Source organism: Nomascus leucogenys, chromosome 14, assembly GCF_006542625.1.
Source record: "Nomascus leucogenys isolate Asia chromosome 14, Asia_NLE_v1, whole genome shotgun sequence".
Classification (NCBI taxonomy): domain Eukaryota; kingdom Metazoa; phylum Chordata; class Mammalia; order Primates; family Hylobatidae; genus Nomascus; species Nomascus leucogenys.
Window position 1 is genome coordinate 33,898,927 of NC_044394.1, and position 13,706 is coordinate 33,912,632.

Here is a 13,706-nt window from a genome sequence, read left to right on the forward strand (position 1 = left end):
ACTTCTCATTTTTAAAAAAGGCAGCCAGGTGATGAGCCTACTCACCACCCTGCCTGGAATTCTCTTGAGTGTTCAGAGGCTGTAAAACAGGGTTCCCATCCCTTGAGATGGCATGAGTAGGGCTTTTCCATCCTGGCCCCACTTCTCCAGCCTCACCTCTTACCTTCACCTCCTGTGCAGGGTCTCCCTTAGCACTCGTGCCTGCTTCTTTCATAGCACTGATCAGGCTGTGAAAATTGCCTGTTTGCTTGTCTGTCTTCCTCTGTTAAGCTGAAGCTGTTGGAAGCCAAGGCTGTAGGTCCCCAGAGCATAATACAGTGCCTGGCTCAAAGCTGCTGCTCAGTGTATCTCAAAGTTCATTAGCAGCCAAGTGGATGGAGGACCAACTGTGGGCACACTCTACTCTTTGGGCCTCCTTAAACATACCAGGTACTTCCTTATCATGATCTTTTTGCTCATATTATTTCCTCTTGCTGAAATAGTTTCACCTTCTTTATCTTGTCTATACAATTCTTCCTTCAAAGTCCAGCTTACTGTTCAGTCCGTTTCAGTAGCATCCTGCGCACCTTTTCCTCACCTGGGGAGGATCAGCTGCTATCTCACTTGGTTTCCATGGCATTTTTCTCACACCTCTATTAGAGCATTTGCTCATTCTATCACAAGTATTTATGTATATATCTCTCACTGTACAGACAGTCCCCAACTTATGCTGGTTCAACTTAGAATTTTTCGACTTTGTAATGGTATGAAAGCCGTGTGCATTCTATAGAAAGCATACTTCAAGTACCCATACAACCATTCTATTTTTCACTTTCAGTATAGTATTCAATAAATTACATGAGATAGTCAATACTTTATTATAAAATAGCTTTGTGTTATCTATTTTGCCCAAGTTTAGACCGATGTCAGTGTTCTGAGCACATTTAAGGTTGGCTAGGCTAAGCCATGATGTTCACTAGGTTAGCTGTATTAAATGCATGTTCAACTCATGACATGTTCAACTTACAATGGGTTTAATCTGGACATAGTCCCATCATACATCGAGGAGAATCTGTACCATGAACTCCTCCATGGCAAGGAGAAACTAGTCACAAAAACTAATCCCAAAATGTGGTATAGTGCCTAGTACATATTATAATTTGTGTATTTTCCAAATCAAACTAAAAAGCTAAGTCTTCCTAGGGGAAGAGTGTTAGATGCAGAAGGAGCCCACAGACCTATGGAACTGCAGTGAGTGGTTGTGTCATAGAGATTTGTATTATCCTATTTCATGACTTACATGTACGTTATATGCAATATTTTATATGTATCTAATATTACATAACAAAGGACATTTAAATCAGTTTCTTAAATAAAATCCTAGAAATATGCCCATTTTATTGAGAGGTTAATAGTATATGAGAAACCCTAAGTGAAAAGATCTTAGCATATTTTGCAAAATGAAAAAGTTCTGGGCAGGTCACAGTGACTCACACCTATAATCCCAACACTTTGGAAGGGCCGAGGCAGGAGGATCACTTGAGCCCTAGAGTTTGAGACTAGCCTAAGCAACATGGCGAGACAGCATCTCTATTTAAAAAAAAAAAAATTAAAGTTCTGGAAATTAGTTGCATAATTATGTGAATATATGTAACACTACTAAACTGTATACTTAAAAATAATTAAGATAATAAGTTTTATATTAAGTGCTTTTAACCACAATTAAAAAGAAAAAAATCCTGCTTTTAAAGCTACAGTTTTTCTACAATCCAACTAGTTAAACCACCACACTATTTAGGTCAAATCAAATCACTGTATTTCTGTTCAAATAACAGCAATTTTTTTCAGTATTTTGGGAGAGGCTCATGTCCATGCATTCAGAATTTTTTTCTATATAAACAAAATTCTGTTCTCCCTGTCTTGTTTTCAGTGGCCTTGTAGGTATCTTATGGACAGCCTTTAAAGAATTATGTAACAGATCACGTTTAATTCATTTAACTGAATTTCAAGGATACTTCAACAAATAAGCCCACTGGACATCGCCAATGACAAATTGCAAAGGATAAAAATTAATCAAAAACTTGATATGCCTTAAATGGAAATAAAAATAAAGCATTGAAATAATGTTCTTCACACCGTTAAGAATAACGTTTAATTTGTAGGGCCAGACAACCCAAGCGTAACATCACCAAAAGGATTTACTGAGAGTTTAATAAAAACACGACTGGGACAGGCAACTTCTGACACAGGCATCTTGGGCCTAATACTGATTGTGCTTTCTTGATCCTGTTCCAGCCTCCACCCATTCCCATCTGGACACGCCTCACGCTACAGCTGACAAGATTATTTCTCGTTAGCACATAGAGCTCTGCCATGACCTGCCCTCACCTCCAGAGGGCAGGTACACCACACACCTCACACACCCATTTTTTCTCATCTCTGGCTTCCCTCATCCTTTGTGGGCTGCCTGATAACCCCCAACCCCCATGCTTATGCCTGCTGGTGAAATGGAAAGAGGCGAGTTGTTAAAGTTGACTGGGTTTCAATGCCACATCTTCCTCTACCAGTTAAAGGATTAGTCCAATCCTTTAACCTTAATTTCCCCCCTGTGAAAAACTAGAAAATTGGAACCATATTGTCTCTAAGGCTGCTTCTTCATATTCGTACCTTCTCTAAGTAAATCTGCTTCTCCCTTTCAAGATTCCCTGGTCTGTGGTTCTCAAACCTGGTTACATATTGAAACCACCTGAGGAATTTTTATATGATACAAGTACTCAGGGGCAGCATTTCCAAACTGTGTCAGGGCAATCACACCCTGCAAGTATGAATAGGGGCACTTCAGAACAAGAGGCATTTAGACAGTGAGTTTTAAAGACATCCTTGAACTAAGTTGAATCACTGTCTTTACTGCAGGACTTCTCAGAGTCATTAATAGGATAATTTGCATGTGACTCTTCAAATTTCTTTTGACCCTAGAACTCTTCCTTGGCCTGTCACTACCTGTACTCTCCCAAGCACCTATTAACATATTGACATCTGGAAGGACACTAGTATTCTGCCAAATACTATTTGGGAAACACAGTCCTAGAGAATGCTGAAGCAGCTAAAAGAGCAGGTTCCTGGATCCTAAGATGCAGCCTCTTTCGTGCCCTCCCTGGAGGCTGTATCAATATCAACAAGCTTGAACATCTTGTGAACATCATCAACTCACCCTTGTTCCTTCTGTGCCCTGCTCAGATCCCACTGACACTGCTAGTGTCTAAAATCAGCTTTCCCATAACCCAGGCAGAGGCCAGAGGCTCCTCCTCCAAGCCTCAGGGAATCTGAATTCATGGATTTATTTTGCTGTTTTGCTTCACAGAGTTTTGCAGTGACACTGGCATACCATCTGATGGAGAATATGCACAGCCATTCTCTCACATTACCATGTGAGTCCCTTAGGCCCTATCGACTAATGGTAAAGTTCCTGCTGCAACTCTCACTTCAGACAGTGATGAATTGGGCCTTTTAAATAGTCTCAGTCTTAAGGGAGATGAGATAAGAGACCAAAAATCATTTGAAATTTGAGTTCCAAATTGGAGGAAAAAAAAGATGACCTCATTTCTTTGAAAATTTCTGGTACCACATTCCAAATTAACACCCTTGGTACCGTCCTTTGCTAAACTTTTACAGTGTAAAATTACTGGATTCAGGCAGTCCTTGGCCAGCATTAACCCACCCCAATCAGTTATGAGGTCTCTATTCAATAGATGCTGTCTATACAGTGGAAAGATTCCTTTATCTGCCATCAACTAGCATCTCATCTCTCCTGGATGTTTTCCATATCAAGTTGCCTACTTTCCCTTGGTTTCTTGACTTCAATTAAAAGAATACTTACAAGGTTTGGGAGCCAGAACAGAAGGCTAGAATGTAAAAAGGGTCAGAGCAAGCATCTCCTTCTAGCTGTGATATTAAAGCCCTTATTAGATGGCTTTTCAGATCTGGACTGGCATTTCTTCTATACATAACTCTGTTCTGATGGCTTCTCATGCAGAATTTAAAAGGCCAGGGGGGCAGCAGTTTAGCTGGCTTCAAGAGATCAACCCAGAAGTCCCCCAGGACATACAGTGCTTTAAATCAAAGGCTTTAAAAAAGACCTTTGTCATCTAAATACAGGCACATTTATTTGAGCTAACCTCTGAGCATGCAGGGAGTCATCATTTGTGGGAAAAAAAAAATCCATTTCTATTGACTGACTATGCAGCAGACTCCACAGCAAAACAAAAACAAAAATTCCTGGAAAAAATAGAATAGAAGTTGCCTTAAATTCATAGCCAGGCTCATGAGAAAATAGGAGATGTTTCCAGGGCTCAAATAAAGCAGGATCTGGAAATCAGATGGTCAGCTGACCCTAAAGCAGTGGCTTCCTGTCTGAGATTTTCTTATCTCAGTAACCTAGATGTTTGGCTTAATAGCCTTTCATGGGCCCATAAAAGTTTGGGAGTTGAAATTGAGTCTTCTGCCTAAAGCTGCCTAAAGCCTTGAGTGAAAGATGGGCTATGGGTTTGATGTGAGTGTGTATATTTGTGTCCCTAAGAATTCATAACCTCTGAGAGGTCTAGAGTTCAAACTTACACTACTTGAGGTTTTGTAAATTGCAAGCTGAGAAAAAGTCTGGAAATGCGTAGGGATCTGCAAGAGGAAACGTTAAACCTCTGGCAGGTTCGTCCCTCAACCCAGGCCTCATAGAATTCCCATAGGTAAATGCCTACTACACATGAGCTCACAATCCCAAATTACCAAAAACCCAAAGAATATTATTTATTGGCCCTTGGGATTTTATGATACACATGGGAAGCACAAAAGACCAGAAAAAGGATGAGGTCAGTCCCTGTCAGCACTATTCCCTTTGCTCTGTGCAAAGTTAACAATAATTGTTAAATAGCAGATACATTGAAAATTCTCTGTGTATCACCATTTCTCCTATAACATGAAGTGTGTTCCTGAAGATATGACTGCATTATGGAATTTTGGCCCATGAAAATAATAGGACTAATGGGGGAAATGGGTTCAGAGCAGAACATTCAATACCGTGTGATCCTACAAAATAATATATTAGGTTGGCGCAAAAGTCATTGCAGTTTTTGCCATTGAAAGGAATGACAAAACCGCAATTACTTTTGCACCAACCTAACGCTAAAAAATAATAAACTCAATAAAAATGCCACCATTTTAAACACCTTAAATTCTTAATAAAAGATACTTCAGTAAATATGGCTCTTTACCTTTTTTTAAATAAACAGGTGAAGTTTCTTAGTGGATGTTGAGTCTGATGTAGCACTGTGGCTTTGAGCTAGAGAGACAAGACGGAAGGAAGGACATTCTTAGGGCAAAGTGTCACAAAACAAGGGGAGATGGCTATGACTCAGTGTCTTGTTATTCCTTCTGCACTGGCTTAAAATAGAATTTCAGCTTTTGTTGTGTTGCCAGGTTCCTCTTTTCATTAAAAAAAAAAAAAAGGCGATTTGTGTGGTTCCAAATAAGACTGAAAACCATGAAAGTACTATTCTGTTGCTCTCGGCATTACTGCCTTTTCTTCACTCCATCACACATGCCTCTAATCCCCTCTAAAGCAAATGGTGGCTCCTGTGAGTTCCATTCTCCTTTCTTTGGTTTTTCAGCATGGTCTCTGAGGAAGCTCATTTGGGTTTCTTTATGCCCATTGCTCTCACAGTATCTCATCTTCTCTTATATCTTTACAAACATCTCCTGCATAGGCTGAAGGCTTTCCTCCCTCATTCAACCCCTGCATTTTTTGAACCAGGACACACACTCCTGTTGAGAATGCTATGTAAAAGGTTTTCAATGAGGAAAAGAACACGCATTCAGGAGCGCCATACATGCTGGATTTGCACAAGGACACACCTAAGTGAGAAAGCAAATGAGGTATGCCTGGTTTCTGCGTATTCCTCCCCAGGTCACTACTGGTGGCTGGGCAGCATTTTCACATTCACCTGATGTTACTCAGCGGCGCCAAATACTGTCACCTCACACTTTTAAATGTCTAATGGTTAATGTTATATGAAGTTTACTATGAAGAACAAAAGACTAAAAATATACATTACCTTCTCCTTTACCTTGTGAAAATCATATTTTGAGCTAGCACAGTTTTGCAGTTTAGTGATTTTAATGCCCCGTTTAACTACCACATATGAACAGTCACAAGTTACAACAGACTTATGCCTGCTGGTGAAACGATAAGTCTGTGTTGGAACAAAACAGACTGTGCATGTAGTTTTCAAATTTTCAGAAAGTCTTCTTAGAAATGAATTTGGGATACAAACTGGAAAATGGAGTCTATAATCACAGGGCAAGTGAATTTACACGGAAGCCTGGGTTAGGGGATGAAAGGGGGTATAGGTGGTATCTAATAAGGTGGCATAATTAACTATAAGGCCAACCCATGACTCTGATTAGATTCCCATGATGCAATGCATCCAAGCATCACAACCCACTCTTGGCAGTTGGGACTTTCAGCATCTTAACTACTGAAGAAACATTTATATGGAGGGTTAAGAGACCAGAATTGAATCTTGTAACATGTATTTAGTGCTTATTTAAGAGGCAAGGAATTTTATTGTAATCAGAAATGCTTTCTTTATCCCTCCCTTTTCAGGAACACACACTCATTTATTCCAGAATTAGTGGCCGAGTAACAAACTCTGAGCTATCTATCAGGAGATAAGTATGCCCATGGCTTCAAGAGCTTAGAGTCCAGTGCGGAAGACAGGGGAACAAACACAGTTCAGTGAGTTTATTGCTAACACTGCAGACAGAGAGAGATAAGATCCATGTCCCCAACTCCCAGGGAGCCATCTGGCTGGGATTGTTTCAGGGTTGGATCTAGAAATCCAGGCCATGCCAGCCTTGTATGCAGATGATCACAAATTCACATCAGTGGAAGTCAAGGAGTACCTGCATGCAGAGCTGAAAATTTACTCCAGAAATAGTTCTATGTCTCCCCCCACACAGGACAGGGGAGGCAATGGAGAGCCCAGGGTTCCTGCCAATGGAGCAGGGACACCATAATTTTTAGAATGAAACAGCTTCAAAGCTGGTATTTCTAATCAGCTATAAGCAAGTCTCAACAGAGCACTCATGGGAATGTCTGACTTGAAGCTAAACATAGCCCCTACATATCTAATAGAGGTATGGGGCTCCTAGAAATAAGCTAATTCACGGTTCTCAAAGTGTGGTCCCTAGACCGGCAGGTACTTTGTCAGAAATGCAAGTGCCCCTCCCCAAGCCCACTAATGAGGAACTCAGGGGTGTACCCCAGAAAGCTGTGTTTTAAGAAGCCCTCCAGGCAATACTGATACTCAATAAAGTTTGAAACCACTGCGCTAATTAAAATTAGAGGACAAGTGCTTCATTTTGTTAATAAAGGAGTTATCTGAAGCTGCTCTCTTGGACTTTGTCTAAACAGCAGAGATGCCTGTGTGTCAAGGAAGTGTCTCCTTTGCAGCAAGAGACCAGCCCTTCAGCACAGAGGACTTGCAAGAAGTGCCCTGCATTCAGCTCATGCAAAAACGACACGGAGACACAAAAATACAACTTAAGAAGAAAGGGGCCAAAAACGAGTCCCCTGTTTTGTTCCATTTCTCATGCCATGAGATGAGCATTTGTCGAAAATGAGCCTGTCTGTACAGCTTACCCTATTAACCAGTCCCCGTCATAGTGTGAGGAGACAAGAAAGATGAGGAGGAGAGATGTGAAGTTGTGGTGGAGGATTTCTCAACAAGGTGACAGAGGCAAAACAGGGGGCCACAAGGAATCACTAGTCCTGGCATCCTTTCGCTGCTAGAGCAGCATGTGGGCCTGACTTGTGGCTTCAAATGGAATGTCTAGTGAGCCTGCGCAGCCATCATCTGGTAGGTGGGAAAGGTGCCCATGTTGAAAACTGGAATGATAGCATCCTTTGTTCCACTGCACAAGACTGTAACAGTAGAGTTAGCAAGTGACAAATACAGAGGCAAGGATCAAAGCCTACACGTTAAGAATCAAACTTCAATACTTCTAGAGAAAAAAGAAAAGCAAAATAAACTCATCAGGTGCTTATTTCACTTTAACAATTTATAAAACCATTTATAAAAATAAAATTAACTGTTAGAGAGCACTTTATAGAGACCCAAATGGTTGAACTTAATTCATAAAACCAAAATAGTTCAATTTCCCAGGCGTCAAACAGGCCCTGAGCACACGTGATCTTTCTACTCTATTTGTACTATGCTGACTGCATCTCCACATCTTCCATCATTACCACTTCCAGCAGCCAAACTCAGGGATGCACATAAAAACTGGAATTTGTTTGACTCAATGAGAAGTTGTCAGTAACATTTCAATTTGATCAGATTCTACCTGGTCTTTTCTGACTTTCCTTTATCTATGCAATGATCGTCATCATATCTGGCCCTACCTCATGTCAGCCTGAGCAGAGATGGATAAAGTCAGAATTAAAGTCACTGGTAAGAGAGGAGAGGAGATGCATCTCCCAACACACAGCAGTTTCAAGAAATTCTCAGGTATCAGAGAAACACCAATAGAATTCAGGAGTTTCATATTCCATCTCATTTTTCCCTTCCCCTTTACCTCACCAGTCCATCTCTTAGTGCAAAAGGGACTCTAGGGCAGCTATCCCAAGAAGGCAAATGGTCACTTTCTGCTTCTCTAAAACACCCAGTCTAAAGGTGGTAGTAAGTGGGGAAGTGGTACTAGCCTGCAGAGTTGAAATATGAAAAATGTTCTCAGATTTACTCCCATACTACCATCCAGTTCTTCCATGTTATGCTTATGTTTATTGGAGAATTTTCCTTTAAAATATTTTATTAATGACCCTTCAATCTTATCCATCTTCTTTGTCCCTCCTAACCAGGAAGGTGCAAAAGAGCCCACCCATAACCAGGAGGATGCTCGCGTAACCTGAGAGAAAGGAGAATGGGCCAAACCAAGCCTGAGCTTGGAAACTGATTCTAGTTGGAAATAGAGGCGTTCTAGTCATGCTGGTTGGAAACAAATAATTATGCAATTTGCCTTTCAATTATGATTCAAAGTGCTACAGAAAACAAACACGATGGGAGCCCACAAAGAGGACCTTGTCCTTTCTGAGAGATTCCCAGGGGAGGTGCATTTATTGGAGATCTGTTTGATAAGTAGGTGTTCACTGGGGAATGTGCAGGGCCGTGGGCTGAGCATGGAGGAGGTAGTGACCATTTGGGCAGAAGATACTGCACTTGAGAAGCAGCAGAGCATGTGGAAGGAACAGGAAGGTGCCCAGGAGACTGGAGTGCAGAAAGTGAAGGAAAGAGACACAGTGGGAGGGAAGTGAGGCCACATCATGTGGGCCTTGTGGGACATGGGGGCAGTTTGCATTATATCCTATAAGCCATGGGAAGCCATTAGCAGGGGTGCACTGGTTTTAAGTACTGAAGCAACCATGGAGATGTCTATTTTTAAGGCTACTCTGTGTGTGGCTGTGTTGCCATGGTGCCGCAGGCTACAGAGCAATGCAGGCTTTTGCCCAAGCTGCTCCTCCAGGCAACACAGACTCTGGCCCTGAGGGGAGTGGGGTGCGCTGAGAGAGCTGACATGTCCCTGTGCTCAGAGCACTCCTTTGGGTGGCCCATGTGCTGGTCTTGGCACAAGGATTTGGCCCACTCACAGGCAGCCTATCCAACTTAACTGCTTGGAATTCTCATCCCTGACTCCAAGCTTAGCCTGTCTAGATCATACTTTTAAAAGCTGTCCTGCCATCCTGTGGTGAGCTGCACTCTGCTCCCCAGGGGCAAGCTTTCGGTGCATGGGCTTGAAGCAATGAGAAGACTTCCTGCCCATTCCTGCTGAACATAACCAGAAGCCCAACCAGTGAGACCAGGTTGGAGGTGCTTAATTCCTGTTTACCTGAACAGAGTGGCATTTTTTCCAGAAGCTCAGGTGCCCAACTTACAGTGTGTCAATGTGAAATCTGGATCATAAACCAGCCCCTCTTTATCAATATTTAATAAATCATGTATTTTAGCATTGTGTTTTGGGTTCCTTAGGGTCTGGCACATTGCAGGATGTAGAATAGATATTCAATTAATACTTAATACATTAAATTAAACAGCAACTGCATTGATGGGTTGGTCTGAGTGTTGGGCCACCTGGAACTCATTCCCCAGCCAGTGTCATATGCTGACACACATGTGGCCAGGCATACTGCTACTGACTCCCCCAAAACCCTTGGCCACTGTCAGAACACCAGCCTCCTGTCTCACTCAGTTCATGAAATGCTGGCCCCTTGGCATCTCTGTCTGGAAGCCACCATGCAAAGGCATTTAGTATATGCAGGGGGGGTATGAAAGATGTAATCAAGGTAAGAGACACATACAACAAGAAAGGGAAAGGAGAGTACTAACAGCATGCAGCATCTATTGAGCACCTACTCGCTACCAGATGCTTAACACACATGATCGCTCATCATGACTCAGTTCCTGCAAGGTTCATGTTATTACTTCATTTAGCAAATGAGGACAGTGGAGCTCAGGCAGGTTAAGGGACTCATCAAATCCTGACAGTCAGGAGAAGGCAGTCTGGAATTCACATATAACATCTATGCTGTGCTTAGCTCATAGCACCATGGAGACAAAAGCCCTCTGCTCAGCACCAAACCTCTTCACACCCAGGGACCTTGCCACATATGCTGCCCTCTCAACATCTGTCTCTTCCCAAACATCCTGATCCCCCTCTCACTCCCTTCCCTACCCCTGCCCCAGGAGAACAGATGCATTCCAGATCTTGGTCCCCAGATCCTCACCCCTCCCTCCAGTTTCCAGACATTTCCTGCTGTAAAGTAATTTACTGCTTCTGGGATGATGGGAAATCAGTCCTGGGCAGTAGCGATCCTCCCCAGAGATTTCCTTAAGGAACTCTGAGCCAGGGTTGAGTGGGTGAGCTCAATCGTGGCTTTGCATTTTCCAGAGACCTTCACCAGGCGTCTCACAGCAGCCAGGAAGTGGAGGCAGATGAAATGAGAGTTTGAAACCCCTGGAGGCCTTCGCTTCTGCCTCTTCAATTAATGGAATACCATACTTTCAGAGGACTGGATTATTGGGCCATTGGCTAAGGTTAACAGAACCTGCAGTGGGAAGCCTGCCTCCTCATGCAGAGATGACATTATAGATAATGGTAGGGTGGGTAACAGCGTGGGGATTGGAGCCCTAACAAGGTCCCAGAATAATCGTCAAACCAGAGGAGACATGTGCTGAGTAGGGAGAGGTGAAGAGGTGTTTGCTGCCAGCTAAGCAGCCTGGCCTGCAGCCAGAGGCCAGCTCCCCAACTGGAAGAAGAAAAAATGGGTCCTGTGGGCTGCGCCCGAGCACCCATCTACAAAGTCAGCACCTGATGTTAAGGCATCAAGAGATAGGGAATGAGCTTTGTATTTTGCCAGAAGTCCTCCAAGTAAAAGAACCGAGTAGGAGACCCAAAATTCTGATAATAAGTTTGGGGTGAGAGGAGGAAGCCCTCCAAGGGACAGAGTGGAATATAGTAGATAATCGCCAAATGCCATGTAAGAGACTCTAAATCCATTTAACGGTGAGGGCTTTCGTTTTATGACAGAGGGGTACAAGTTGGGGTCAAGAGGGAGGAGGGGCTGCTCACTGGCCCCAGCTGTCCCCGCCCTGTCCTTATCCCATGTGTCATCATTCTTTCATGGGTTAGACTGTCTCCCAATTACTTGTCCATCCAGAGTTTCCACATGTCTCTCTTCAGCCCCAAAGATGGGACAGTCAGAATCTTATAACATTGTTAGTTAAAGCTTTGTGCCCCTAAGTGTCAGTGCCCTGAAAGAAATCCCTGGACACTCCTTTGCTGCCTCTGTTGAGAATCGGTCTGCCTGAGCAGCACATCCACCCTGCAAAGACACCCGTGGGGACCAGTGACAGCTGAAGGACTGCCAGCAGCCTGAGTGGGGTCCATACTTGATGCATCCCTAAAGCACCGTCTTAACTTCCATTGTGTAACAATTCTTTGTTAAATGGGTAGACGATTGGATAGATGAATGAATAATCTGATATGTGAATGACTGGGTGAATAAATTTGTGAATAAATTTGCATGATAGCTATCTGGGGTAGGAAATGAGACTGCTACCTGTGGAACATTTATTTCTCTATACAAAGCCACAAAAGACGCAACTGAGACTGGAACCCTCGGCCTGAGTCATATGCTCACTAGCAGAGCTACTCTGTCCAGAAAGACACCTCTCATGGCACTGGTTAAGCCGGACTTGCTGGGGCCATTGCCGTGGTAATTATGGCAGCACCACCACGGTACCTCCTGACAGCAGGCCTCTTAGGAGGCAGGTAGCCAGAGATTTTTCACTGACCTGTTCTCTGTTTTCTTTTCAGATTATCAAGGAGGTCCCTCCACCCCCCGCCGAGGAGAGTGAGGTAAGTGACCACAGCAGGATGGCAGTGAGTGGGCAGGATGGCAGAGTAGGGTGGAGAGCTGGCTGGGCAGCTGGACACTTAGCCCCCTGCAGAGCAGAGCTAAGTCAAGCTCAAAGGATTTAATATACCTGCCTGTGAAGCAGAAGGGAGGAAAGTCTCTGGCCTTTCCTAACCAGGGATGAACAAGAAACTGAACTAAACTGCCAGAAAAGACAATGGGTTTTGGAGGTTTTTCTCCCTGCAGAGATAAAATTTGAGATGGAAATAGATGTTTTTATTAGTACAGTTATTTGGAGCTTTGAGATACTGACTTTTCCTCTCAAACAAACCCTAAGATTCTCTTCTCCTGCAGAGACTTAATGCTTTATGTGTGTAGATCAGGCACGGTTTGCTACATTCTCCAATCATTGGTTCTAGGAATAGCCTGATGCCAAATACTTCATTTTTCTTTAATTTAAAACAATATTACCTAAAGATGTGCCAGGCAGTAATGAAAATATGCTGGAGAGGGATATGTTAATATCCTGGGCTTCCTCTCAAATTCTCATCCTCTAAAGAAAAAAAATCTTGGACTCTACCACTGAATTGGCCAGTAAGCTGTTCTGATGCAAGGGTGGCCTGGAGTAGAATACAGTGGAGGCATTAAAGGCTAATCATGAGAAAGGCAAGAGTGCCTAGCAAGTGCCTTTGCTAATCTGATCACTCTTAGTACAGCTGGAGTCTCCAGAAGTAACATCCACCAATTCAGAAGCCAGGGTTACATATCTAAACACTCAATGAGGCCAAAAGAGGTATTGATAAGGTTTCAAGTTCTTGTCCTCAATCCCTAAGGTCTGTTGTGTGCAAATCAAGTGCCAGTTCCTCACCCTTCCCCTTCCAATGCCTTTGTCAAGTTTCCTACATAGAGAAAGAGTAATGATTAAATTAAAAATTCCATGTGGCTCTTATATCCTGAACCATATGCATGTAAGCCAAGGGATTTAATAGCTGCAATCAATTAAAGCACATCTTGTTGGAATGCTAACTTTCTGCCCAGAAATCAAGGGAGGAAATTACATTGCTGTGCAAAGAAGAAGAAAAAACCTTCTTTACATACATTAAAACCTTGCCTTAATCCTTCAAGAGAAAGTACCGTAGCTAGTTCCACGACTGCAATTGGCTTTGTTTCTGTTATGTGCAGCTATCTCTTAGACTTCCAAAACATAAAAAATAAAATAGAGCAAGGAGCTCCCTTATTAGGACTTTGTTTGCCTGGAGGCAAA

At 42.9% G+C, this 13,706-nt stretch overlaps 1 protein-coding gene across 2 annotated transcripts in view; it reads left to right on the forward strand.

Annotated features, from left to right (window-relative positions):
* Positions 1 to 13,706, forward strand: part of ANTXR1 (ANTXR cell adhesion molecule 1) — a 244,427-nt gene that overhangs the window by 152,006 nt on the left and 78,715 nt on the right. For both annotated transcript variants that reach the window (XM_012501213.2, XM_030827130.1), the window contains exon 14: positions 12,403 to 12,444. In XM_012501213.2, the coding sequence (XP_012356667.1) occupies positions 12,403 to 12,444 (42 nt within the window). The remainder of the gene's footprint in view (positions 1 to 12,402; positions 12,445 to 13,706) is intronic.